This window comes from Corvus kubaryi, unplaced genomic scaffold, assembly GCF_017639235.1.
Source record: "Corvus kubaryi isolate FWS band 111438036 unplaced genomic scaffold, C.kubaryi_AGA036_p1.0 split1-37296, whole genome shotgun sequence".
NCBI lineage: Eukaryota > Metazoa > Chordata > Aves > Passeriformes > Corvidae > Corvus > Corvus kubaryi.
In genome coordinates this window covers 1,668,220-1,693,485 of record NW_024582075.1, presented here as the reverse complement: position 1 = coordinate 1,693,485, position 25,266 = coordinate 1,668,220, and the positions used below count along the sequence as shown (strand labels likewise).

Below are 25,266 nucleotides of genomic sequence, written 5' to 3'. Positions count from 1 at the left end.
TTGGGAAGGGGTTTGTGGCAGGGGCTGTGGATGTGGCGGGGGAAGGGCGGGAAGGGGACGCTGCCCCCGCCCCCGGCCCGGCCCTGCCGCTGGGGTCACGTGCAGGCGGGGCGGTGGAGCGGTCACGTGAGCGCGGGGCCGGGGCGGAGGGGAAGATGGCGGCGGAGCGGGAGCCGCCGCCGCTGGGGGAGACGCGGCCCGCCGACCTCGAGGAGCTGGAGGACGGCGAGGACCTCTTCACCAGTACCGTGTCCACCCTGGAGGTGAGGGTAGTCCGCCCTCCGCAGTAGGCTCCGCTCCCCGTGGTCGGCCTGCCGCCCGCCGGGCCCTTCCCTCCCCTACCGTCCTCCCCCTCCCCTCTCCCCGTCAGGCCGCCGGTTCTTCGCTCCTGCCCGGCCCCCGAACTGCTGCCCGGGCCTCCGCCCCGCCGCAGCCTCTGCCGGCCCGGCCTTCAGCCGCGGCCCCACCGCCCACCTCTGCTTCGGCTCCTCGGTGCTTCCCCTCACGGCGGGCAGGGGGCTTCTGCTGCCAAGAGAAACTCAAAACTCTTTTCTCCAAGTACCGCCGTTATCCCTTCTCGTACCCTCTTCTTGTGCTGCCGGGGAAATATTCCCACCTTTCCTCTTTCCAGTTTCTCTGAGGGAGTGTGTGTGTGTGTCCGTCTTAGGCTTTGAGTGGATTAATAATGACCCATTTTCTTTGTTTGGCCTCTTTCCGAAGCTTCACCCCATTCCGGTTTGCAAATCTATCAGAAACTTACTTCTCTCTGAGGTTTCTTCCAAGGGAGCCGACGCAGTGCTGGGCTGCGGCGGCTGCTGGGACCTGCTGGGAAAGAAGCACGAAGCGACATGAGAAGTGCTCATGTGTTCATTCTTTATAGTGGGAGCCTTTTTGGCAAGTTGTTGTGGTCACGTTCCACCTATGTGTTTTGCCAGTATCTTTTGGAAGAACTTTATTCTTCCTGTACGCAGATGCCCATTTAAAAAGAAAATTGTTCTGTTCCTCTTTTCCTGAAGAGTCTTCTGTCCCTGACCTTTACAGAAATAGGATTGGTGCATGCTTCTTTGGTTTTGGTCTGGCAGTTGCCTGTCCTTAACAAAAAGCCCTGCAGTATACAAAGAGGCTTTTAAATGTATTTTAAAGTCACTTGCCTTTTCTCAAGCTACTTTCTTTTTTTCTTTCTTTTTATAGATGCATAATCTGTGCATTGGTAGAAAAAGATCAGTGGAAAAAATGCACTGAAGGAATAAGAAATGTTGTGAACCTGCAGTTGACAAGAATTGCATGAGTAGACTTCTGTGCATCTCTGTGTGACACAGTGTGTATTACTGGAGTCTTGTTCAGTGCACTGAGAAAGACTGCAGTGTAACATAAACAATGTTTTTATTGATGTGGTCTAGAACTAAAACTGCAGGAGATAAGATAGATTTAGTGTCCAAATCACAGTTACCATGAGATAAAAAAGTTACTGAAACTCTTCTAACTGCAAACATTGGCAAAGAAATAGGCTTTGTATCAGTTGTTTTGGCTGACAATTCCACTTTGCTGCTTTGTTTATGTACGCAGTCTGTTTGGAATGGAGTCTCTAAGTAGAAAGGGGAAGCCTCTTTGCTTAAAGAGAAGCTTTTAAAAGCTGTGTCAGTAAGCTTTTTTGACATTAGCATTTAGGGCAGTGCCTTAATCTTGTGATTTTCCTGCAAGCGTGGAAGGAAGAGGTCATGAAAGTTGACTTTGGACTTCTTACTAGCTTGAGCAAAGACTGATGGATTCAGTGTATAGGGTACCGTAGTCCAGAGAAGAATGATTATCTCATGATGTGGGCCTAGTTAAACTTTTGTCTTGAGTGTTAGTTTAATCTGTAAATGTTCATGGAGGAACTGATTATAAATGGTAGTGGGAGTTGTATAGTAACAACAGAATGGTGTCATGCTTTTTGTAGTTAAAAAAGTAGGTGAGAGTGTGGCAAAAGACACTGTGGTCCAAAGCCAACTTACATGAAGGCTTTGGTACTTTGAAAGGGTTCCCAACTGGTTTATCTTGGAGCTGTGCATTTGTGTTTAGCATGATTAATTTCAGTCCCTTCCTATTTTATCTTGCTTTCTCTTTGCAGTTCACAAAATGTGTGCTGAGCCTTTCCTGCCTATAATTTGATTGTGCAGTGGAAAATCTGTATGGTTTGTAATAGGTCTTTCAAATAGCTTCCATATTAACAAAGTCTCCATTTAGAAAACACACGCTAAGTTTCTTTTGGCAAAATATGCATTCAGTGTATGTTATAAATGGGAAGCATGTAGTGCTTAAATACGGAAAGGCTTAGTTACTTCAGTGGCTTCAAATGGAGAACATTTTTTATTTCAAGTTGAATTCTCTGATGTGAAGAAAAAATAAGATGGAGTTTTAACTTTCTCTGTGCATGTTGTAAAAAAGTTAATGTCTTGAACTGAGCTCTCTTAATTGTAGAAAATAAAACATTAGAAAGAGCTCACTGAGCTGTAACACCTGGGATTTCTGGGGTACAGTGGAAACACATTTTAGGACTTGAAAATTTGCTGTGTGGCAGAGAATGAGAACTCTTCCTTTCTGTCATCTTAGAACACCTATGAACTGGGAATCAGGTTGGGCAGCAACTTGCCTCAGCTGATGGGATGCTCATTTCCTTGTCAGATATCCACAGTGCCTATGAGTAGTAGAATGAGAATGATTATTTTGTTTTCATTGTGCCAACTGTATTGTGAGTCTGGACAACTGCTTTTTAAATTCATGGTTGCTCAAGAGGTTTCTCTTTAGCTGCCAGAGTAGCTTTCATTAGTGAGAACAGCCAGGATGAATCATGTAGGTAGTTTAAGCCAAAATTGCATTTACAGTGATATTCAGTGGTGAATTCCATGTGAATAATATTGCTGGTTGTTATGTATATCTGCTGATTGGCATATACAATGCTCTCCTAGGTATCAGGTTTTTGTAGCTCAAGGCCTTCCTGAGGCCTAGGTAGACTTATCTACTTGCTAAAATTTCAAGTGCATGGATATTAACAGGGTTTTGGTCGGTTGTTTTTTTTGTTGTTGTTGTTGGGTTGTTTTTTTTAAAGAGTGTGCATGGTTTGCACAGCAAGAAGTTCTGGAAGTTAGCTGTGCATTATGAGAAGAATCACTCCCTGTTAAAAGTTTAATCAACAAACTGCTAATTTGCTCTCTGTGTCCTCTGCTCCCTTTAGAAGGGACCCCAAACAACTGTATGAAAGTCAAATTTGATGACATGTATGATAAGATATATGTTAGATTTTCTGAAAAAATGGTATTTTCACTGTTACTCTCTTTTCAATGTTTCTGCCTTCTTCCTCCTTCATGCACCAGTCTGGGTCTCTGTCACCTTCCTCATTTATGTTGTACCATTTCTAATTTCATTTTCCCTAAACTTCTCCCTTATTTCTATATTGCCAGTCTGTCTTTCGTGAAGCAGGTGCCATGTGATCACAGGAACCAAGGATGCCACCTACTCCTTCACACAGTATTTGTATTCCCTTACTCCTGTTTGTTGGTGTTTTGGTTTTGTTTTTTTTTTTTAATGGAAAAATACGTGGAGGAACTTGAAAACAATCAGTGAGCAGTAGATGTGGTAATTTATCAAGGACTTTATTTATTTATAATTTATTTAGGGCAGGGTGTGTAATAATTTCATTGCCAGTTGATCAGTTTATGTCAAAGATCTGCAATATGCATTTGGTTTTTGCACATAAGGCAAAACACTAGATAGCTACAGAAGTCCAGATGGCTTTAATGGTATCCATTCAGTTGAACAGTGGCCATTACAGAGAAAGCACTAAAGATCCCATTGGAATATCTGAGAGGAAAACACTAAGTCCTTCACTACTGTACTATACCTTTGCAGAAAGCTAAGTCTGTATCCAAGATTAATTGATGTAATTCTACTGAAAATGTGCTTGATGTTAAATCCAGGCTGAAATGGAAGTATGTGGAAGTTCATTCCAGTGTGGCTGTTTGTGTCATCTTTCTTTCTGCTGCAAATGATACTGTCCTACCATTGAGTCTATTCTCTCTGCCCACGCTGTGATCTATGAGCTCCTGTAACCCCATTTCAGACAATGAGCTGGGTTAACCTGAACAACTAGAATATTATGATGGCCACCTTTGGTCAGTCCACTGTGTTTTGACTGAGGGAAGCTAGGAGGGGTTCATGCAAGCAGAACTAGTTTGGGGGGTACCCTACTATTAAGAGAAGGGAGGATGTCCAAATATCTGGAGCTATAATTTCAGCCAGCAGAAAGTGCAAGATCTTTTCCTTGTTTCTTCATCAGTCAGAGCTGTAAAATACTTGGTTATTTCCTTCAAATTTAATGAACAATAAAATAACAGAAAATTGAGCTTGTTATTGACATTGTAAGTTGGAATGGGCCCATGGGCGTCTTACCAGAAACTTGTTTTCAAGAAAGACGAGGCAGGATCCTGACTATCCTACATATCTGGATGTCCTGGCCCTTGACTATCTTGGTTATTGGAGGCTGCACCAAACTTTCAGCTCAGGACTTGTTCAGAAATTTCACAGCTGTGTACATTTCGGGAAATTGATGTGTTTGTGACATTTTGTGAATCCTTGACATCAAATAAGTTTAAAGTTTCTGAACAGCTATGCTGTCTGTCTCTGTCTAGGCCATGAGGTTTTTGTTAGTTTCATCTCCATTTCTTGTCTGATACAGAGATTTTCACTGCACTAACTACTACCTCCTTTGACAGCCACTTTCACTGGCCATTTTAGCTGTACTTTGTAGAGATAAAACACAAAGTTGAGGTCCTGTCAGATCCATAGAAGACTGTAACTGAAATAGCTTAATATGTTGTGTTCATGCATGGGTGCTTTTTTGGTTTTTGAGAGGCTGAATAGCACTTTATGACCCACTGGCTGTGCAAAATAATCAGATTGTTAGAAATTATTGACTCTAGTTTTTGATACATCAGGGCTGTGCCTTGCTGGGTTTTCATAGTTCCCTTAGGACTATGTCCATTTCAAAGAGAAGAAACTATACTTCATTGCAAAACTCTTAAGCTGATGCAGTATTCAGACCGTGAACAGTTTTTAAGAAGCTTCTACACACTGTTCTTTTCTTATAAAGTCACAACCATTTGTGAATATATTTAACCCCATTCTTAATTTATCTTGTCTGAGAACACAGCTGTTTAACAGGACCAAAGAGCCACAGAGAGATTAATAGACCAGTAGATACCTTATTCACCTGTCAGCTTGTTGAAGTTTATTTCCATCTGACATTCATGGCTCACCTTGGCATGGTAGAGAAGAACTGGAAGGGTAAAAATTAGAGGACCAGTGGACAGAGATGAAGAGAATTTAATGGGTAGAGTAAAAGTTGCATATGCAAGCAATATAATGAATTTATTCACCCCTTCTGTGGGCAGGCCCATGCTTAGCCATCTTCAGGAAGACAGGAGTGTAATGGTGACTTAGACAAATGCTGTAACTCCAAACATCCTCTCTGTCCTTCTTCTTCCCCATAGCTTTGCTGAGCACATTTTTACAAGGTATGGGATATCCTCTCTGGTCAGCTTTGCTTTTCAGATTTCTGAGGTGCCCATAAGGTCTGAGTCCTTGCATTTTGCTTGTATTCTCATATGGAATTTGGAGAACACTGCTGGTAACTGCTCTGCTAACTGCAGCTGTGAAGCCTGGTATCTAGTGCAGAAATACTGGCTTTCTTTAACAGTGCGATTGGACAGGATCTTTCCCAGCTCAGTAACAGAGACTTGGTGGCATGTATTTATAGCCAGTCCTAGAGGAATCTGTTTCTTTCTTCAAAGTGGATATAACTCTGTATTGACCTTTGGTTAACTTGTAACTTTAGGCATGCAGCTGTTTGTTGTGATTAGAAGCCAGGTACCAGCAAAAATAACCATTAGTAACCAAAATAACTCCCTCTGATAAAACTGAGAAGATAGACTGAAGGAATAGTTTGGAGGTGTGAGCATTCTCCAAGGGCTCTTTTCCACCATTCATTAATCAAGAGCATAATTAAGTGGTAAAGCAGAAAGCTCTCTGCTGATGTGCTACAAGGGTTCAGGAAGGCTTTTGTTCCCTGTTACTGGCTGTATTAGAGCTCTTTTTCATGGCAGTGACTTGACAAACACAAACCTATGTGCATTCTGCATCTGTGGCAGCGTGGGACTCCCCACTGTGTCATGAACCTCCAGGCTGTCAAAATGTAAGTCGATTGCTGTTCAAAGCTGAATAGCAGCAAAACTGGTTTGGAATGAGTACCTATGATGTTTCAGTGAAGAACTACTTCTGCTGATAAAACTTTAAACTTCTTGAACCTCAAGCATTTGGAAATCAAGCATTTCCATGCTCTTCTGTTCTAGTTGGAGTACAAGGTCTTGAACTTGCATCTCTACACAGCATTGGCTGGAGAAACAGACCATTTCTTCTGAAATATGCTACTTCTGAATTCTGAAATGGCTTAAAACCTTTGGCTATTATGTGTAACACATATATACTGTCAGTTGTAAAATATTGAAGCATATCAGGTGCTGTGATTTTCTTGCATCTCCTAGCTCATTTAATGTAAATTATTGCAAGTCTTGTAATACAACTGAAAGGAGTGTTATCTCCTTATGATACTTCCCAGGGTCTTCACAGAGTGGACATACATACCTTTATTACTCCAGAGCACTCTGTTTCCTGTGGGGTCATTTTGGCATTTGTTTAATAGAAGATAAGAAGTGTTCATGTGACTAGTGAATTTGTTCCTTACAAGGTTAGAAACTACTTCCTATGTACAGTTTCTAAGCATTTCTTCTTTGATGTTCTTTGCAGGCTCTAGGGCAATATCCAACCAAGAGTTTCAGAGACTGCTCCTTTTGTTATTCATCACTTTGTTTTATTTCTGGTTTCCCCATGTTGTATGTGGGCTTTTCAGAGAGTGGCAGCTTTTGGCAAAAGGAAGGAGATACGATCTCTTCTGTCATTTGAATGGATCAGTTCCTTGTTGCAACCAAAGTCTGGTTCTGCTGATTTTGGCTGGGGTAGAGTTAATTTTCTTCACAGTTGTTAGCACGAGACTCTGTTTTGGATTTGTGCTGAACACAGGATTGATAACACAGAGATGTTTTTGTTTTGCTGAGCAGGGCTTACCAAGGCCTTTTCTGCTTTTTGTGCTGCCACACTGGTGAGGGAATTGAGGATGCATGGGAGGTTGGGAGGAGAGGCAGCTGGGACAGGTGACCTGAGCTGACCAAAGGGATATTCCAGACCATCTGAATCATGCTCAGTACATAAAGTGAGGGGAAGAAGGCAAGAAAGCCAGTTATAAGGAAGGCCTCTCTGTTAGGACTCTTGCCTCTGCTACATTTATGAATGTGAAAATACAATCTGGACAGACTTTTTCAGTGACTTTCCAGTAATTTTCAGTCTTTTTTAAAAATCTTTTCTAGCTTGCTGGTTTCTTTGAAGTATAGCCTTAAATATCTAGTATCTTTTTAATACATGCCTGCATCCATGAGTAAATATGCTGTTGTTGAAAACTCCTTAGCTAGCTATCCTGGATGAAGTTGCAAGAAGTGAGTTTTGCAAATACCCTAGTACTACAGCAGTAAACAGAGTTGATACTTACTCAAGAAAGATTTTTCTAACTGAAGCACTGATCTTCAATTATGTGTGTATTTATTTTGTAAGCAAGCTATTCATTTGGTGGTCCAGCTTCAATATTGCTTTAGTTTTCCTGAGTGTCTTCAACAGGGCAAGTTCAGTCTTCAGTGAATTAAAAAATTGTATCTGTGGCAAGCCTAGCTTCCGTACAGTACAGTCTGATCCTCTGTGGCAGTAATCCTGTTGCAAAGCTATCAAAATTTCTTACAGCTTCAAGCAGCCTTGAATTATTTGGATGGCATTAATGCATTCTTTTCAGTCATAGAGCACTTGGAGATTTCTTTATTGATTTTTGGCTATGTACAAATCCAGATTTAAATCCAAGCCCTTCCAGGAGGAACTTCATAATCAAATTACATTTGGCATTACTAATAAACTTATTCTAGATAATTCTATAGCAGCTTTTGTTTCATATTAATTAAACCTGAAGAAACTGTTGACTGTTTTTTCTCTTAAAGAAATTAAAAGAGCTGTTGACTAGGTCGTATCTTTTATTCATTGTTGCTGTGCTAGGAGTGGGAGATGGAAATAGCTGACAAGTTTCCTTTCTGTCCATGTTTTTTTGCTTCTTTGCAATGAAAGAATGTTGCAATAATTCTTATATACTGACACATGGTAACTGGTTCTCTTCCAATTATTTCACTTTTTTTTTTTTTTTTTTAAACAGTCAAGTCCTTCATCTCCAGAGCCAGCAAGTCTTCCAGCAGAAGACCTCAGCACAAACTCCAATGGTCCAAAGCCAGCAGAAATTATGCTGGATGGTGACAGAGAAGACCTCTTTGCTGGTAATGGCCATTTTCTTCTAGCATGCCTGCACAAACCCTTTTGCCCTTGGACCGAAAGAAATGTGCTTTTCTGAGAGGGAGAGTTGAAACCTTATAAGTAGTTTGATAGTGTTGTACAGGTTTTTTTCTTGTGAAAAATGTTGTTAGTTTTGTTTATAAGTTTTTCAGTGGTGTGTACTGTCAGTGTATAATGTGAGAGTGTTTAGCTGGTCACTAACATGTTTTGCTGATAGTAATAGTCTTTACCATTTTGTGACTCAAAATGTTCATATCTGTTTGTGTGGAAATGCATGACTTAAGTTACTTTCTTGTTTTCTACTTAATAATCATGCATAAGCTGTCCCAGTCTTTTTTTCAGTTATAAAGAGATAATTCAGATTATATTGCAAATATTTCCTTCTTCATACTTTTGTTTTAATGAAAAAGTAATAAACTGGCACATGGGACCAGTCCTATGATTTCACTGGTGCATGGTTGTATCTCTGACAGTATTGCATGCTTTAGAAAAAGATATGTGAAAGTTTTGATAAGTAATCTGTTAGTAGACAGAAGGTTTCTAAAGCTTCATAAATCAGTGGCTACTTTGGTGTTGGTTTTCAACTATCCTAACATGGGTTATTGTAGCTGTCAATTACAGGTGTAGGAACATTAACTATTCAGGAAAGGAGGTGTAATATTTGGAATATATTATGTGTATAAGATGGTTCTGAATGTTACATCTCAATTCTAGCATTTTCCCTATTACTACATGTTGAGTGAGTCAGCTGACAGTCTGCTTTGAATACAGTCATCTCCTCTTCATTGATTACCTGATATAATCATTCCAACAGAAGCTTTATAGCCTTTAGTTCTGGGTTATTTTGTATAAATACATGTATACACATGCCCATTACATTTGTTTTTAACCTTCTTAATTTGTATTTCCATATTTTTGAACTTGTTCAAGACACTGTTGGAATGTATTGGCTAGTTTAGTACCTCTCTGAAAGTGTTTTAAGAGAAAAAAGGAATAAAGAATAGAGGGCTAATTGTACTTTTTTCTGCATTTGTTTTGCCTTATAACTTACAAAGACCATCAGTGCTTTAGCCATGAAGCTTTCCAGTAATAGCCAGTAATTTGGTTATTTAGCTTCAGTATATAATGCCAGCTTTTTATAAACATAGAGCCATCTGGAGTTGATATTTTAGGAAAGCCAATTCTCCTTTGAATAATATTAAGGAAAAAAAAAAAAAAAAGGCTGGAGTAAATATTGAGGAGAGTCAGACAGAAGGAACAAATGTTTGCAGCCAGATTGTTTTAACTGAAATGAATGCTGTGAGAATAACACACAGAACTGATTTAATGAGTTTGGGTTTTGCCATGTAGGACATTCTCCTAAATGCTTGCAGCATTGAACTGAAGGCATCTAACACTGCATGTCTACCTCAGCTGAGACTGGTCTTTGAAAGTTCAATTTACAATACAGAATGAGTCTAATACTCTCAAATAGAGGAAAAAACAAATGTGATTTATCGAGCATGAGATAAAATATGACATTGTTCACAGTTTCCTGTTCTAAGCAAGAAGTCTGTATAATGCAGTTGGACCCAAGTCTGAACTTCTGTCTTTGTATCACTGTTGTTCTGAAATGACATTCTGAAAAACTGTGTTGAATTTGTGTTCCAGTGCTATGCGCTCACAAGTATAACTGTTTTTTTCTTTCTTAGGACTGTTTTGCTAGGCAATATAGAAACAGTGTGAGAAAGGCAAGATGAGATACCTATTTTCTTGCTTCCAGCATGATTGCATAAGTCTGGCTTTCTAGGAAAGCAGAACTGAATTTAAAAGTGAGTGTGACAGGGGTTTTCTTTGATGTGTTGAAATTCCAAAGAATCTTAACTTGGCACAGCTTATAGGAACACTTAAATGGAGAGGAAAAAAAATGAAGCTCTGTCAGTGATTGAATCTCAGACCCAGACCGGCAGGGAATCTGAATTGTTTATTCAAAGGAGTGAGTTGGTTTTATACGCTTTTCTTTCCTTATGTGGCGTGACTTATCCCGTGTTGCCACATCAGCAGCACACTTCCTTGGATGGGAAGATCACTCGCCATTCACTCGTCCTTCAGCTCAGCTCTCGGCAGGCTCCTCTCCGTAGGGCTCTGCCGTGTGACACTTTCTCCCCCCAGGGTCCAGTGGAGACAAGCCTCTGTGTGCTGCCATGTGCCTCTGCAGGCAGGTTTTACAGCTCACAACCTAATTCTCTCTTATAATTCCCCATAAAACTCCACAGCTTTGTAACTTCTGTTGTTCCTTCATATTGAATTACTAGACACTTTAAAATCCAGGTAAAGGAAATCCCGTGTGTGGCTCCTGAAAGGAGAGATTGCCATTCTTCAGGGTCAGAAATAATTCTTGTTTTTCAGACTTGCAAAAAATGTGATGGTATGCTTCTCTAGCTATTGTAGACTTATAAGTCTTTTCCATTATTCTACCTAATATTGCAACCTAATGGAAAAGGAGGTGAAGCAGTACAAATTTTCTCTACTGCTTTAATGCAGGACAGAACCTGGGAAATTTTTTAGGCTTTTTTGATTATGCTTAAAACCTCTTTGCTATTATGCTTCTGTGGCAGCTACAGGATAATATGTGCAGTATAGATACTCATAATCTTGTCTCTGGCAACGGAGCTATTAAAACTGGGTTTCAAAAAATGGAAGAAATTAGTTTTCCTGCTGTCATTGGAGACCAGTAAATTTTGCTGCTTCATTGTGGTTCTTGGTTCTGTAAAAGCAAACTGTCTGACTAAACCCACTAAAGAACTTTCACCCTTAGAATAAAAGTCACTATATTGATTATTTGGCCAGAAGAACTACTTTATCTTAGTTTGTAGAGCTCTTACGTGCAGAGACCATAATGGTCAGTGCTCCAAATGAGGCAGTATTAGGTGTGTCTTGGGGAATTTGGAGATATATCTTAAAGCTTTGTTGTCAGTAGCCTGCTATTGTACAGTGAAGAGCTAGGTATTGAAATGGTCTTCCAAAATGTTGACCCAAAGTTCAGTGTATAACTGCACAAATACGCCATGGATTGCCCATGAAGGGCATAGCCGTCTGTGCCTTCTGCCTCTAGTGCTCACAGATGAGCATTAGATGGTGAACTGATCTGTGAAGTTTTATCAGTGTTCTGTCACCTTCTTCAAAAAAGTGGAAAACTAGAATTTTTCCTCTCCTCTGTCTGGTAAAAGATTACTATTATTTTGTTTTTTCAGCTCTGAAATGTGTTTGGGAATGGATCATGTTGTGGAAGTGTCTAGCTATGTGTCCTGGGGAAAAGTCAGTGTGTTGGAGGCTGGGGTGATGTTTGTTTTCATTGGGTTTTTTTGTTTGTTTATTTGGTGGGGTTTTGTGTTGTTTGATTTTGTGGGGGTTTTTTTCCCTTTAGGCTTTTTTCTTGGTATTTGAGACAGAAAAGGAGATGATAATTCTCTGACCCAGACAAGATGTTTAGGCCCATCTGAACAGAAAAGCTTCTAGCTGATGGTGTCTGTCAGGCTGTTGTGTAATGTGTCTGATATGAAGAGTTTGTGCAAATACCTTGCTGCTTTTTAGAAGCTGGTTGTTCAGTTCTAGCTTTATTTTGCAAGAAATAAATGCACAAAGGCATGTGAACCTACAGTTTTGAAGTCAGAAGTGGTCAGAAGGTGACTGTTGTGTTAAAACCATTTGTGTTCTCATTAAGGTTGTCCTTAGTATTTCTGATATAACGATAAGGAGCATGGGCCGTGACTCAGGTGTAGCAGTTCTTACAGTGAATTCAGTTCAGTTTAATCTCTGAAATAATTGCTATGCCTAGAGAAGTCTTTTTAAATAGCTTGTCCTCTGTTCTGCGTAACAGCTGCTGCTTAAGTTTACTTCCAAATTTTTATGTTCACATGGGCAAATTTTCAAAGATAATAAGCCAATTTAATCATTCAAGCTATGTCAGAATGCTAGAGGTCTGACATTTAGAAGTGTGACTAGTAAAAATAACTTGTGGCTGAAGTGAGCTGCTAGTGAGGAATTGCAAACTTGCATTTTCTAAGATGATATTTGACAAAAAGTGCTGGTGAAAAATAAATAAACAAACTCTGTCTAATGCTGAGATTAAGCTCCAGGCTTGAGTGTTGGTAGGAACTTAGTGTGGTTGGCTATAGAATGTTAATTAAGCATATGTAGTTGTCTCTTACAGCAGAATGACATGTCTTCATGTTCTTTTGGAGCTAAGCAACTTGACAGTGATCCCTAACAAAGACTGTTAATGAATTGTAAAGTATGTATTTATGTGTAGCAGTCTAAAGCACTAGATTGTTGGGAGTTCTTAATATGTTTTGGTAACTCCCATAGCTGATGTAAGTGTTGGATCTCAGTGTTTTCCTCCCAAAAGTTGGACAGAGCAGTTGCTTGCCTCTTTAAGCAAGAACTTAAGCTCTTGGGAACTACCCTGGAAAACAAGACATCTAGATTTCACTTTTCATGCTAACAATGATACTGAATATTTTAAAAACCAAACAAAACCCACACAAGCACACAAAGCACCTAAAACCCAAAACCAACAAAAAACCGCACCACAAAACCACAACTTCATGCGAAGTTTTCAGGTGAAGATCTAAAATGAATAGATCAAGCAAATGTTTCTGAAGTGCCATAGTTTCTACTCTGAAACCTACCAGATTAATGTTTCCATGGGGAAAGAAACACACCTGCAACACAAGCAGAAAAATTATCAATAAAGCTTTTTAATCCAGACCATGTCATCTGAGTACTCAAAGTAAAGGGGTGTATGTAAGAAGCATAAATGCCAGAGTTCATTAGAAGAAACCTATTTTGTGAGAAATAGATCTTCAGCTCATGTACTACTTGAAGACTGCTTTTCTGAGGGGGAAAAAAATAGCTAGAAGTAAGAGTTTGCTGTTTTATATACAGCTAATGCTTCTTTTTCCTTTGAGGATCCTTGCATATTTTTGTTTTTAAAATAAAAGTGCAATAACCTCCTCCCTGTCCAGCTCAGTCCCATCATCCCCTTTCGCATCTTTTCCATTTCATGCTTCTAGATTTGCATAATGCCTGGATGAATGCAAACCTGGGGTGAGAGGTAACAAGAGGGAGGATGGCATAAATTCTCATTTCTTCCTAAAATAACTGACTTACTGCTATCAAACAAACAGATACTATTTTCTCTGGGTAAGTTCCTTCAGGGAAATAAAAAAGAAAGATCAGTAGGCAGCAGCTTTAAAAATTTGCTAATCCTTCTTGGAGTTCATTTGATGCACAACCTAGATCACTTTATGATACTAATGGGTATGTGAATACAAGTCTGAAAAAGAGGAGTCCTTGAGAAGATGAGTGCTTCTGTTTCATCTGATGGCTGTGCTGCTTTGTTACATTAAATTCACATTTTTTTCATGAAGTTATACTTTACAATAAGAGGATTGTGTTCTCAGTTAATGAAAGTAGAGAAATCTATGTGCTTTGAATTGTTTAATGACTTGTTTTATAAACCTGTCTAAAATTTGAAGATAAAGAGAGAGAAGTATATAGTGGTGGTTAATAATTTGTTTCCTGAATGTGCTGGAATATAGCTAGTGATAGAAAAAAGGAAGAACTGAAGTGCAATTGCTTTATTTCATAAATATTTTATATTTTATGTTTTATCATGTATATAGTACTGTGTTACATATGTATATGCATATTTTTCTGAGAAATGTTTCTGTGAAATATTCATTTGTATAGCGTATATGTTGAATGCTGTTAGCCACCAAAGGAGAGAACTGCTGCTTCTTGTTGAAATGTTGCTGTTCTGCCAATCTAAAAGCTCTTTTGCAACTGCCTCAGCAGTTGCCCCACCTAATCTTAGGTTTTGAATTAAAATTCTGTATTGATTTAAGATGCAGTGTCCTTCCTGTCACATTTGAGGAAAGGAAGCATGAGCAGGTGCTTATGTTCTGTAAGATTTAGCAGTAAGAATAAAGCAGTGCTACGACAATAAATATTTTCGAAGAAAGGCTATAGATTCTCAGTTCATATTAAAAATGGAGAATATAAAGAGGTGGTTGCTTTTAACTTTAGTTTGAAAGTACTATGAAAATCTGTAATTTGAAATTAGGAAAAGCAATGCCAGCAGGTTGAGGGAATTGATATTTCCCTTGGCTCAGCCCTGCGGAAGCCACACCTCGTGTGCCGAGTCCAGGTCTGAGCTATCCAACACAAGGGAGACATGGACAGATGGGAGTGACTTGAGTGCAGGGCCGTGAAGATGATTGAGGCCGTAACGTGTATGGCTTAAGAGCTGAGACTGAGAAAGCTAGTGCTGGATTCATTCTTTACTGGGGCTTGGGGTGGAGGGGATCCTATAGTGTATATATGGTAGGGATATGGTAGTGTTTATTATGGTAGGGAATGGGGAAAAGGGAGCCTGACTTCTCAGTAGTGCCCACTGACAGAACAGGAGGCAATGGCTACACACTGAAAACCAGATAATACACAAGAAAAATCTTACCTTTTCGTTTGTCTTCGGTGGGGGTGAGGGGGTGGTGTTGGGTTTTGGTTCTTTTTTCTTGTTGGTGAGGGTGGTCAAGCACTGGCACAGGTTATCCAAGGAGGAGGTGGATTCTCCTCCTTGGAGATGCTCAAAATTCATCTGGATGTGGTCCAGTTTAGCCTGCTCTAGCTAGAGCTCTACTTGAGCAGAGAGATTAGATTAGATGATTTCAGAAGTCCTTTCCAAATTCAGCAGTTCTGTGACATACTCCAGAATAAAATGATGGCAGTAAACTTTTGTCACCCTCAAGCCAGAATGAGTGTCTGCTTTGGTTTAGTGCCTTTTTACCTGCTTGGTAAGTACTTCCCACAGAAGTCTAGTTTGTGAAAGGACTTGAGGTCTATTGGGAAGTCAATTTTGGTATCAGATGACTGTTCTCTAGTCCATATTATCTTTTAAGAAACTGGAATTCTTGAAAATTCAGGTTGAGTGAGAACCACTGCATTGTTCACTTATTTGGACTAGAGCAGAAACTTCTGTATACCCAGGAAATTTTTGCCAGTGGTCAAAACCAGTTAGTGAGATTTGTAGAGCAGGGGTTTGCATTGTCTTTAAACGTAGGGGGACTGTCCATAGTCTGAAGGAAGTAGTCAGTTTCTAGTGAGCTGTTTTAAGCCCCAAAGAGAAGGGAAATAGAGACTGAAGATAATCTTAATGTCTCGCATGCTAATATTGCTACTTTACAGTTTGTGGGGTTTTTGGCTGGGGGGGTGTGTTGTATTAAAGGTTGTGTAACTTCATTTGATAGATGGCTTAGTCAGCTTAGTTACCAGCCTATATGGCTAAATCAGCTGTTGTTCAGAGTGTGAAACAGGTGATGAAGAAGAGCTGCTTCTGTGGTAAAAAAAATTAATTAGCGTTCACAATATGTCATTGTAGTGGTTTGGTCCAAAATACTCATTACTGTTTATCTTCTGTGAGATAAGAATTAGAAGAAACGCAAAGCAGGCACCAAACTTGAAAGAAATATAAAGAAGTTTATTAACAGACCTAAAAGAGGGGAAAAAATTATACCACCTTCAGAACTCTCCTCCTCCCCCCACCTTCCTCCCTTCTCCCACTGACAATGTGAAAAGACAACCCTCAAAATGTTCAGTCTGTTTACCACTTCCATAATAACCTTGTTCAGTCCATTTAGAAAGAGAAGTCTCTTCTTGCTCATGCTATGAATGAAAACAGTATCACAACGAGACAGCTGCCCACTTCCAAATATTGTTCAGTTCATTTAGGAAGAGGAGTCTCTCTGCTCGCATGTGAGTCCCTTCCCCCGACTTGCAGCTTTTCCTGAAACTGCTTTCGAGGGTCCACTCTTGAAGTTTTTTGGGGTACAATTTTAAGGTTGAGCCGTTCAGAAACAAAAACAGAGGCCCTTCTCCTTCCCTGGGAGCAAAGGGTCTTCATCATCTTCATTGTTAGGACTATCTCTGGGAGCATCTTTAGGTACTGAGGTTTCTCCTTTCCCGTTTGGAGCAAAAGTCCTCATCTGGTTCATCTCTCCCTGTCCAAACTTCTCATGAAATTACAGCTGCATCAGCATCTGCCTATCTCAACGCAGGTGCTTTTGCTTACGAGTTGAACACTCCACCCCCCATATCTTCATGAAATTACAACAGGATACTCTGATATATCATAGCTTCACAACAGAATTTCAGCTTTAAGCATCTCCTCTCTCTCTTCCCTCAGGTTTTCAGCTCTTCACAGCAATAAAAGGGTTAATCTCACCTCGGCCTCGCAGCTTTGCAGCTGGAATGTTGAATTTTTCTTATCGAAGTGGAGAGGGGGGAGAGCCGAGCCGCTCCGGCTGCCCACGGCAAGGCAGTGGGGGGGGTTCCACGGCTGGAACAGGTCCATCGGCTCCAGGATGGCCGTGGCCCAGCCTGGCCCAAGCAGGGCCTGGCCGGGCCCGCTGGCCCCCACACGGGGCCTGCAGCCACCTGTGCCAGCGCCGGAAATGAGAGAGAGAGCCTGGGGGTGTTTGCGTATTCTTAAGTGTGGATCACAGAGGCGGTCACAACTTTAAGTGGCTTAAAGAATTGTCCATATTCAAACTGGCCGCTGATAGGTTCTGTCAGGTCCCAGAGGAAACTGTCAGCACCCCTTAGCAAGGACATCCCTTCCGGGACTATGCTTGCTAACCTATGACAGTCATACAGAAGTAAATTAATTGTGGCTTGTGACTACTTTAAAAGACTCTTTACTGAACAGTATACCAAAAAAAAAAAAAAAGGCAATATTGATCTTAATTTAACTCATTCTGCGCTACAAGCCCAAAAGTCATATCTGGTATTAGCTATATGTTGAAAAAATTTTCCTGCACAAATGGGTGCTATTTATTTTATCGTTACTGTTTATCGTGCGTGTTTATTATCTTTGTGATGCATATCCATCCGTGTTGCACAGGAAATTTATTGCTAACTCAAAATGTTTATCTAGAAGCAACAGAAGAAGTTTCGTTGGACAGTCCGGAGAGAGATCCCATACTTTCACCAGAACCTACTCCTGCAATCACTCCTGTAACACCTACTACATTAGTAGCTCCCAGAATGGAATCGAAAAGCATAACAGCCCCCGTGATTTTTGATAGATCCAGAGAAGAGGTATGCTGTAAACCTCTAAACTATGGAAATGTCTTATTTGGATTTTTAAGTTTTATTTTATTTTAAAATGCCAATTCCTAAATGTTGTTGCATGGCATCATTCCTTGATGTTTATTTTGCAAAAGAAGTTTAGTGTGAATTTGACTCATGAAAATACTGTAAGAATTCACTACTGAGGTGATTATATTAGAGATATGTAGTGTGGGGATTCTATTCTTTCAGAATAGATACTTTAAAAGTGTATGTAGGAGTAAGCTGTGAGCTTGATACATGAGAAATGTTATTAATGTAAAATCACTCTTACTAAAGCCTGTTACAATTTCAACTTGTATTTCTGAAGCTGTTCCAGTTTTTAGCATTATCCTGCATGCTAACAAACAGTTAAGGGTAATCGTAGAGTTAACATTGCTATTTACATTTGATGTTCCAGTCAAAGCGTGGACATTACTGAATGCCATTCATTCTGGAGAGTTCTCTTACTAGACAGTGACTTTACAAACAAGATCTACCTGTGACTCGATACCTGCCACGTGATGGCATTCGATTCTGATTTTGCCCCCTTCAGCCCTGGTACTGTCCCTTTTGCCATGGCGTTTCTTAAGATCTCTCTTTCTATCAAAGTTACGTATAGTACATGAAAGATTATGAAATTCTGGAAGAATAGAACTCAGACAAGTATCAGAAAATTTTTGATCTGTTGCTTTTCCCTTCCCAAGCTCTTCTGCTACAGATACCGTTAACAAAAAGGAATGTCTGTCCTCTGATTAGAGACACATAGAAACATTGCAAATGGGAGTGGTTGTGAACCACTGTGTCTGTTGGTATTGTAGGTGAACAATGAACAGACTCCTAAATCTTCTATACTAAAAGCTTTTGCAGTAGGGCTTAAAACTGAGCTCACAGGACCATTTAGTTTGGAAAATTAGTTAGGATCATTGAGGCCAGCTGTAACTTAGCACTATCAAGTTTACCACATGAACTTTGCTGCAGTCACAGTCAGTGTTAGAAAGTATATTGACATTGGAGACTGGAAATGTTTCATAATTAGACAAGCATACTGACTTTTTCTCCTCCTTCCTCTATATCCTTATCCTATAATGTGGATGTCTGTTACCTTGTTAAATATGGTGTATCTTTGTCCTAGATTGAAGAGGAAGCAAATGGAGATTTGTTTGATATAGAAATCAATGTATCAGACCCCGAGAAAGTTGGTAAGTTCCTTGAGCCTAGAAATTCAGACGGTAGACTGTCTTATTCCTTGATGACTATTCTAAGATTTTAGCATGATTTCCTCTTCAGTTTTCCTTTGGCAATTTTTACTATATAAATGGAAATCTATTGAATGTATATTTTGGACTAAAAAGTGTATGACAGGATTACAGTACCTTGTCCTGGGATAAGTATTTTGATTTTCTTACAGGAGATGGCATGAATGCTTATATGGCATACAGAGTAACAACAAAGGTAAGTAGTGCAACAAAAATTTGTGAATACTTTGTATCATAACTGAGATGGATCAGTAATTCACAACAATTTTGGATTTTTTTTAAAGACATCACTTTCAATATTCCACAAAAATGAATTCTCTGTTAAAAGAAGATTCAGTGATTTTCTTGGCCTGCACAGCAAATTAGCAACAAAATACATGCATATTGGTTATATTGTGCCTCCAGCTCCAGAAAAAAGTATTGTAGGTAAGTGCAGTTCCGGTAAGGTGACTTTTAATTACTGTAATACAAATTACTTTTCTGCATAAGTACTGCTTGCTTCTTCTCAGGTGGTCCAAATATTCTTCATGTCCTGTATTTTCAAAAAGTTCAGGAAAGATATATAATGGCCTCTTCCTAGCTCAGACTAGTGTTAATAATGAGAAGGATGTCTCTAGTGCATGGCCTTGTGTTTCTTATCTATGATTCTTTCTTTGCTGTTGCCCTTCAAGAGCTGATTAGTCTACCAAAGCAAGGATATTAAAAGAAAGTTTATTTTTAAATTGAGCTGTTATCAATTGCCTGCAATATATAGAGCTTCATACATACTCCACATCTCTAATACTTTTGTTTGTTTCTTTTGATCATGGTGAATGCAAAACCTCTCATAAATTTTGCGAAGTTTTAATGCAAAAAATGACTTTTCAATAATGCTAGTCTTCATGAATGCCTTAAAGGATCAGACCCTTTCTCTGTGAGCTAAGAAGCATGCCTAATGCATTAAAACAACTTCAGTTTTGTGATCTCTAAGTAGCAGAAGTTCCTTCAAAATAGCTAAACATTTAAAACAGTAAAGCTTGTTGAAGACTTTTGTGTTACTCTTATAAATACGTGATTTGAATCTAGAATGTTGTTTGATATGTAAGCAATGGCGGGACTTCCTTTTCAGTAGTTTAGTCTGTAAAGATAATCAGAGCAGCAGCTTTTCATGTAAGTAGGAGTAGGTAGACTTGAGTAGATGTAAGCAGCAGAAGGCTTGGAAAATTCATGATTTTGCTTCTGTGGAAAAGCACTGTGTTTTTAAGCCTGTGAGACTGAAAATTTGACCTGAATTTTTGGTAGTTCTTGAAAGTAGTTCTGTAATTCTTTAATAATCAGTTTTTTGTGTAACAAAAATAAGTTTAATTCCAAATGCTCACAGCATTTATAGAAATGGAATGAGGCTTCTGATCATGTCCTTTGGATGATGCAACATTTAAGGCTTTTATGACAGTGTGTATTTACATGAAAATGTAGTGCTTGCATCACAGTCAAAATCAGCTTAGAATAGATTTCAGCTACCACTTGACCAAAACCAGCATAAACATTGATACACGGTAAAACGGTGGGACTTACTGCAGTGCGAGCAAGCACTGGCTGTCGCTTCAAAGCCCTGTATAGAGATTTTAAGCTACAGGTAGGTTGGGAAAACTCAGACTCTGTAGAACATTTTCAAAAGAGCATTAAACTCCCTCTTTAAAGTTGAAGTTCACAGATCTTACTTACATTCAAGAGCATGTAGTCAGTACATTTCTAATTCTGGAGAAAAGAAGGAATTGATTCTAGGCTGTTTTAAAATAATGCATCCTAAAGCAGAGAGCTGACGAAACAGCAAAAAGTAAGATGACATAGTCTTTACATTATGCATTTATATGTTTAAAGTATTAACACATGATGTCATACATTCAGTGTTATGCAGTGTGTGTTGTAAAAAAGTCTCTGGTCTGTTCATTCTGTTACACTGTTGGTAACACCTGGAGTTTTAAGCTCCAGTTTTATTGTGGTGATGAGTGGTAGGGGCTGGAATTTTAGATCTTAGTTACAAATTCAAGTCATCAGTTACTGACTGTGGAACAAAAGGATAAAAATGAATCAGTGGTGAACTAGAATTGGACATTCATCCAAAGTACCTCACTACTTACATAAGCATGTATGAAAATCATGTTTTTATTTTTGAAGAAAAGAATTTGTTATTTCATGGATCTTTTCCTGTGAAGGGTTAGAAGAGTGCTTGGTCTACAGAAACAGTCTTTAGACTTACATTTGAATAGGCTTATATTAGCAGAGAAAGAAATCTGGCAAGATACTCAGAAATAACTGTCATTATCACAGGTTAGGAAGTCCTCATATGGGTTATTTGATTGTGAATTCAGTTTTTGCCTATGAACTTTTGTTCAAATTTCAAATACAAAGGCTCTTTTTTATTAAACTACAGGATTTCCTGCTTCCTGCAGTGAAATATTGATGTATAGTACTACTGTAATGTAAAAAGATGAGGCATGTGAATTACCTCAACTTTCCTTGAATACTTGAATCCTTGTATTTGAAGAAATACTCAGTTTTACAGACAAATTTATGGATTTAGTTACATTATGCTGTGTAGAATACTTCTGAAAAAAATGTTTATTGGATTTATTTTCATCATGTTGCAGAGAAGGGAAAAACTAAGGCTTCACTGAGAGATTAAGGGTTCCTTCTTGTTCCTGTAAGGCTTTGCTGCTTGTTTCCTCCAGGAGTTACTGTGTGAAACTTCTAAGGCCAAAAGGGAGATTGGGTGAGGAACTTGGGGAACTGTTGACCTGACAGATCAGTGGTACATAGTCAGAAACTCAGAACTTTTAGCTGAAGACACACACAAGTAACAGAAAAGAAATCAGCTAGAAATCGGATGTCTGGACTGTATAATAAAGTATGTTTCCTGTTTTCTAGGAAATAAGAATAGTTATTAATGTTCAGTGTTTCATGGTGTTTTTGATGGGACTCAGGTTGCTAAACTCCCTGCATTTAGGTCTTTAGCATGAAAAATAGTGACTTCAGTCTTGACTATTTTGGAGTTCTGCTGTTGCTGAGGTTGAATGTATTTCCCAAGCCACAACACATCAATAACTGGGTGCCACTCTTGTCGTGGTCAGAGGAAGCACTGTAAGGCTGCATACATTTTATTCTGCTGATTTTATTCTCCATTCGTTCCGTTCAGAATTTTCAGAACTTGCTGGTTTACCTTAGTTAATTAAAAAACTATTAGTTTTAGAACTTAAAAGAAAAAATAGTAGAATGGAAATAATGCTATTAAGCTTACCAATGAATAGGATTATAACCTGAGGACATGTTTCTATTCGGCTTTATATGGCTAACTGTTTTCTTTTTCTGAACATGAGTTGCCAGTAGGTCGCTGATTGTCATTTAGACAGTTTTCATAAATGCAAATTAACCTACTTTTACTTAACTGCTAGTCACAAATAATATGTTACAGGAAATTGAGTATTTCACAGAGTTGCTTCCACAAAACCATGCAGCATGTAGTGTTGATATTTTTTTGTGTTCCTATGTTGTGTTTTTTATTGTAATTTGATTTGAATATGTAAACTTAGGTGAGCCTTATATTCTAATCACATCAGTTATGTTAATGATTTATCTGTGATAAAATCAATATGATGCCATTTCCTTCAAGGCATGACCAAGGTTAAAGTAGGCAAAGAAGATTCTTCATCCACTGAATTTGTAGAGAAAAGAAGAGCAGCTCTAGAAAGGTAATGTGTGTATCTAACTAAAATTTATTTAGGCTCAGAATTACTTGTAATATACTGTATGGGTTCTGCAATTGGAACACTGGTGATCTGTACTTAAATGAATTCTGGAAACTGTATACAGCTGTCAAATTTTTGTGTAGAAATTGAATAATTCCCATTAATAACAGGAAGTGTAGCCATATTCATGACAGTTCCTATAGCTAACTTGTTTCAGACTTAAAATGAAGATTGCAGAGATTCAGTAAGTAAAACTACCGTTTTCAGCTTGTGTAGACATTTTGGGTTAAAGGAATTAAGGCACTTACAGCAATATATTTGTTCCATAGCAAATCAACTGTTGGGCAGGAAGCGGGGTGAAGAGACCTTCAGCCACTTGAAAGTAAAATGGGCTTCTGATGGTGTGCATTGATGACATTGATGTGACTTACTGAATTTTGGCATAAGAGATATTGGATCTCTGTCACCCAGCGCTGATACACAGCTGATACTGTTCAAGTATCTTTGTTAGGAAAGGGTCCTATCCCTGGTATAGCCACGTTAACCTTAACTTACTTCATATGGAGTATGGGACAAGGAAAAAAGTTGAGCAATCTAATGTGTAAAATAGTTTTACTGCAATCCTTACCTTCTTTAGGAAAAAAAGTATGGATCTGGTGGTCATACCTAGTGGAGATGGATAAAAATTACGCTTGAGAATGAAGCAGAAGTGAGGAAAAAGAAAGGGAAGGAGTTGCTTTGAATTTTATTTGTGGGTTTATGAATCTTTTAGAACTAAATGGGTTGAGGACTGTAGTCTATCCAGCATATAAATAGTTTATACCTAGATCATGATCAACTCACTTCTCCAAGATTTCGTATAATTCTAAAATAAATCAGCCAGAATTACCTGTAACAAAAAGCCTGTCCACTGCGCTGTACAAAAATGTTTTAACAAGCTCATTTTTTTTTTTCTGGCATAAACTGGCTATTAAAGGAGTAGGTCTTCACTCAGCTGTTGAAAATAAGAAGTATATTATTTTACCACTGTGCAACATACAGTTGCAGGCCCCACCTTAAGGACTTTCTGGTGTAAAGACTGTCCAGTGTTTAGTATGTTACGTTGTGGTATGGAGTGCATGGCCCTGTGTTATGTTCAGTCAGGCACATTAAATCTGTTCTGTTACCTGATATTTTAATTTTTAAAATCATAGGTATCTACAACGAACAGTAAAGCACCCAACCTTGCTACAGGATCCAGATTTGAGACAATTCTTGGAAAGTTCTGAGGTATTTACGTTCTTTTAACTTCTCTTACTTGTTTCTAGATATAGTAACCTACCAAAAAATAGATTCACTTTGTTTTGAGATCTAATCCCCTAAATAAATATGAAATCCAATTGGACTGTACCCTTCACGGGACAGAAAGGCAGAGGCTACTTAGGTAATGGTGTGCCTCTGGCTCTGGTACAACTTAGAATGGTAGTGACAAAAAGCTATTTGCTGTATAGTGACTTCTCAAGCGAGTTGGTCTTTTCAGTTCTGATGTTACTGATTGTTAAGTAAGATGTAAAATCAAACTGGCTTGGAAGTGTCTTTCTTGCCTCCAGGAGTTCAGCTTGAGGTGTATTGGTAGGAGAATGTGAAGATGGTGGCTGTACTGCTGGCCACGCTAGGTATTTTGTGAATAAGGACTTCAGTCACCTGTACCTTTCACAATAGTAAATATATTGTTAAAGATACATAATATCTCTTCATAAATGTGTGTAGTGGTTTCACTCTAATACTGAACTGTGTTTTGGCAATGTCAGTATCTTAGTTATACTAATAAGTCACAGAGGCCTCCCTACTGACAAAAGCATCAATAGATAACTTACAGTGGGTTTGTCAATGCTGCTGACAGACAAAACATCACATGAAGGGTAAATGGTCTGACACAGGGGCCACCTTGTATAGCATATTCAATCTAGCCCGAATACTAATATCAATTAAATTTAAAGTTTGTTAACTTAACTCTGAGGATTTCTCAGTACCTAAACAGATAACATGTTCTCTTAATACTTGAGGTATGTTCATGGCCTTATGTTGCAAAGCAAAAAGTCATCAACCTTTTATTATCAACATGCAGTGCATGTTTTGCATTACAATTAAACGTGTCACAGAATTTCCTTTGTCTAATTTGTTGTAAATCTATGCTTTTCTGTTCCTGTAGTGGCAGTTTGTTCATTGTAGCATATAGGTGGCCATTTAGGACATTTGGCTAGTTCATAACAGCTTTGGACAAGTGGTTTGTTTGTTCCATTTAAATGTAAAGATGTAGAAGAAAAGTAAATAGTCTATATTTTTAAGTTTTCCTCTTGAGAATGTAAAAGTAGTAAATTTGAGAAATTAGATTCCACTATATTGAAACACATAGGAGTAAAGAAAACACTATATCCTTTTCTTTCCCCCTTGTGCCCAGTTAAACCTCCATCCTTTTAACCAGTCTCTTTGCCCTTATTTGTCATTCAATTCCAGCTGCCGAGAGCGGTTAACACCCAGGCTCTGAGTGGAGCAGGAATATTGAGGATGGTGAACAAGGCTGCCGACGCTGTCAACAAAATGACAATCAAGATGAATGAATCGGATGCAGTAAGAGCTGATTTTTCGGCTTGAATAATGAGATGAATTAATGAGCCTCAACA

General features: G+C 38.9%; 1 protein-coding gene and 1 long non-coding RNA gene across 4 annotated transcripts in view; one reads left to right on the top strand and one right to left on the bottom strand.

The window, feature by feature from the left end:
* The window catches only part of LOC121657260, a 19,132-nt gene extending 18,199 nt beyond the window's left edge, over window positions 1–933 (bottom strand). For both annotated transcript variants that reach the window (XR_006013540.1, XR_006013539.1), the window contains exon 1: window positions 475–933. This is a non-coding gene — a long non-coding RNA (uncharacterized LOC121657260). The remainder of the gene's footprint in view (window positions 1–474) is intronic.
* Window positions 128–25,266, top strand: part of SNX2 (sorting nexin 2) — a 32,573-nt gene continuing 7,434 nt past the window's right edge. For both annotated transcript variants that reach the window (XM_042012699.1, XM_042012698.1), the window contains exons 1-9: window positions 128–263; window positions 8,339–8,456; window positions 17,447–17,610; window positions 18,755–18,821; window positions 19,031–19,074; window positions 19,163–19,304; window positions 22,528–22,606; window positions 23,797–23,872; window positions 25,100–25,213. In XM_042012699.1, coding sequence (XP_041868633.1) covers window positions 156–263; window positions 8,339–8,456; window positions 17,447–17,610; window positions 18,755–18,821; window positions 19,031–19,074; window positions 19,163–19,304; window positions 22,528–22,606; window positions 23,797–23,872; window positions 25,100–25,213 — 912 coding nt within the window. In that variant the 5' untranslated portion in view covers window positions 128–155. The remainder of the gene's footprint in view (window positions 264–8,338; window positions 8,457–17,446; window positions 17,611–18,754; window positions 18,822–19,030; window positions 19,075–19,162; window positions 19,305–22,527; window positions 22,607–23,796; window positions 23,873–25,099; window positions 25,214–25,266) is intronic.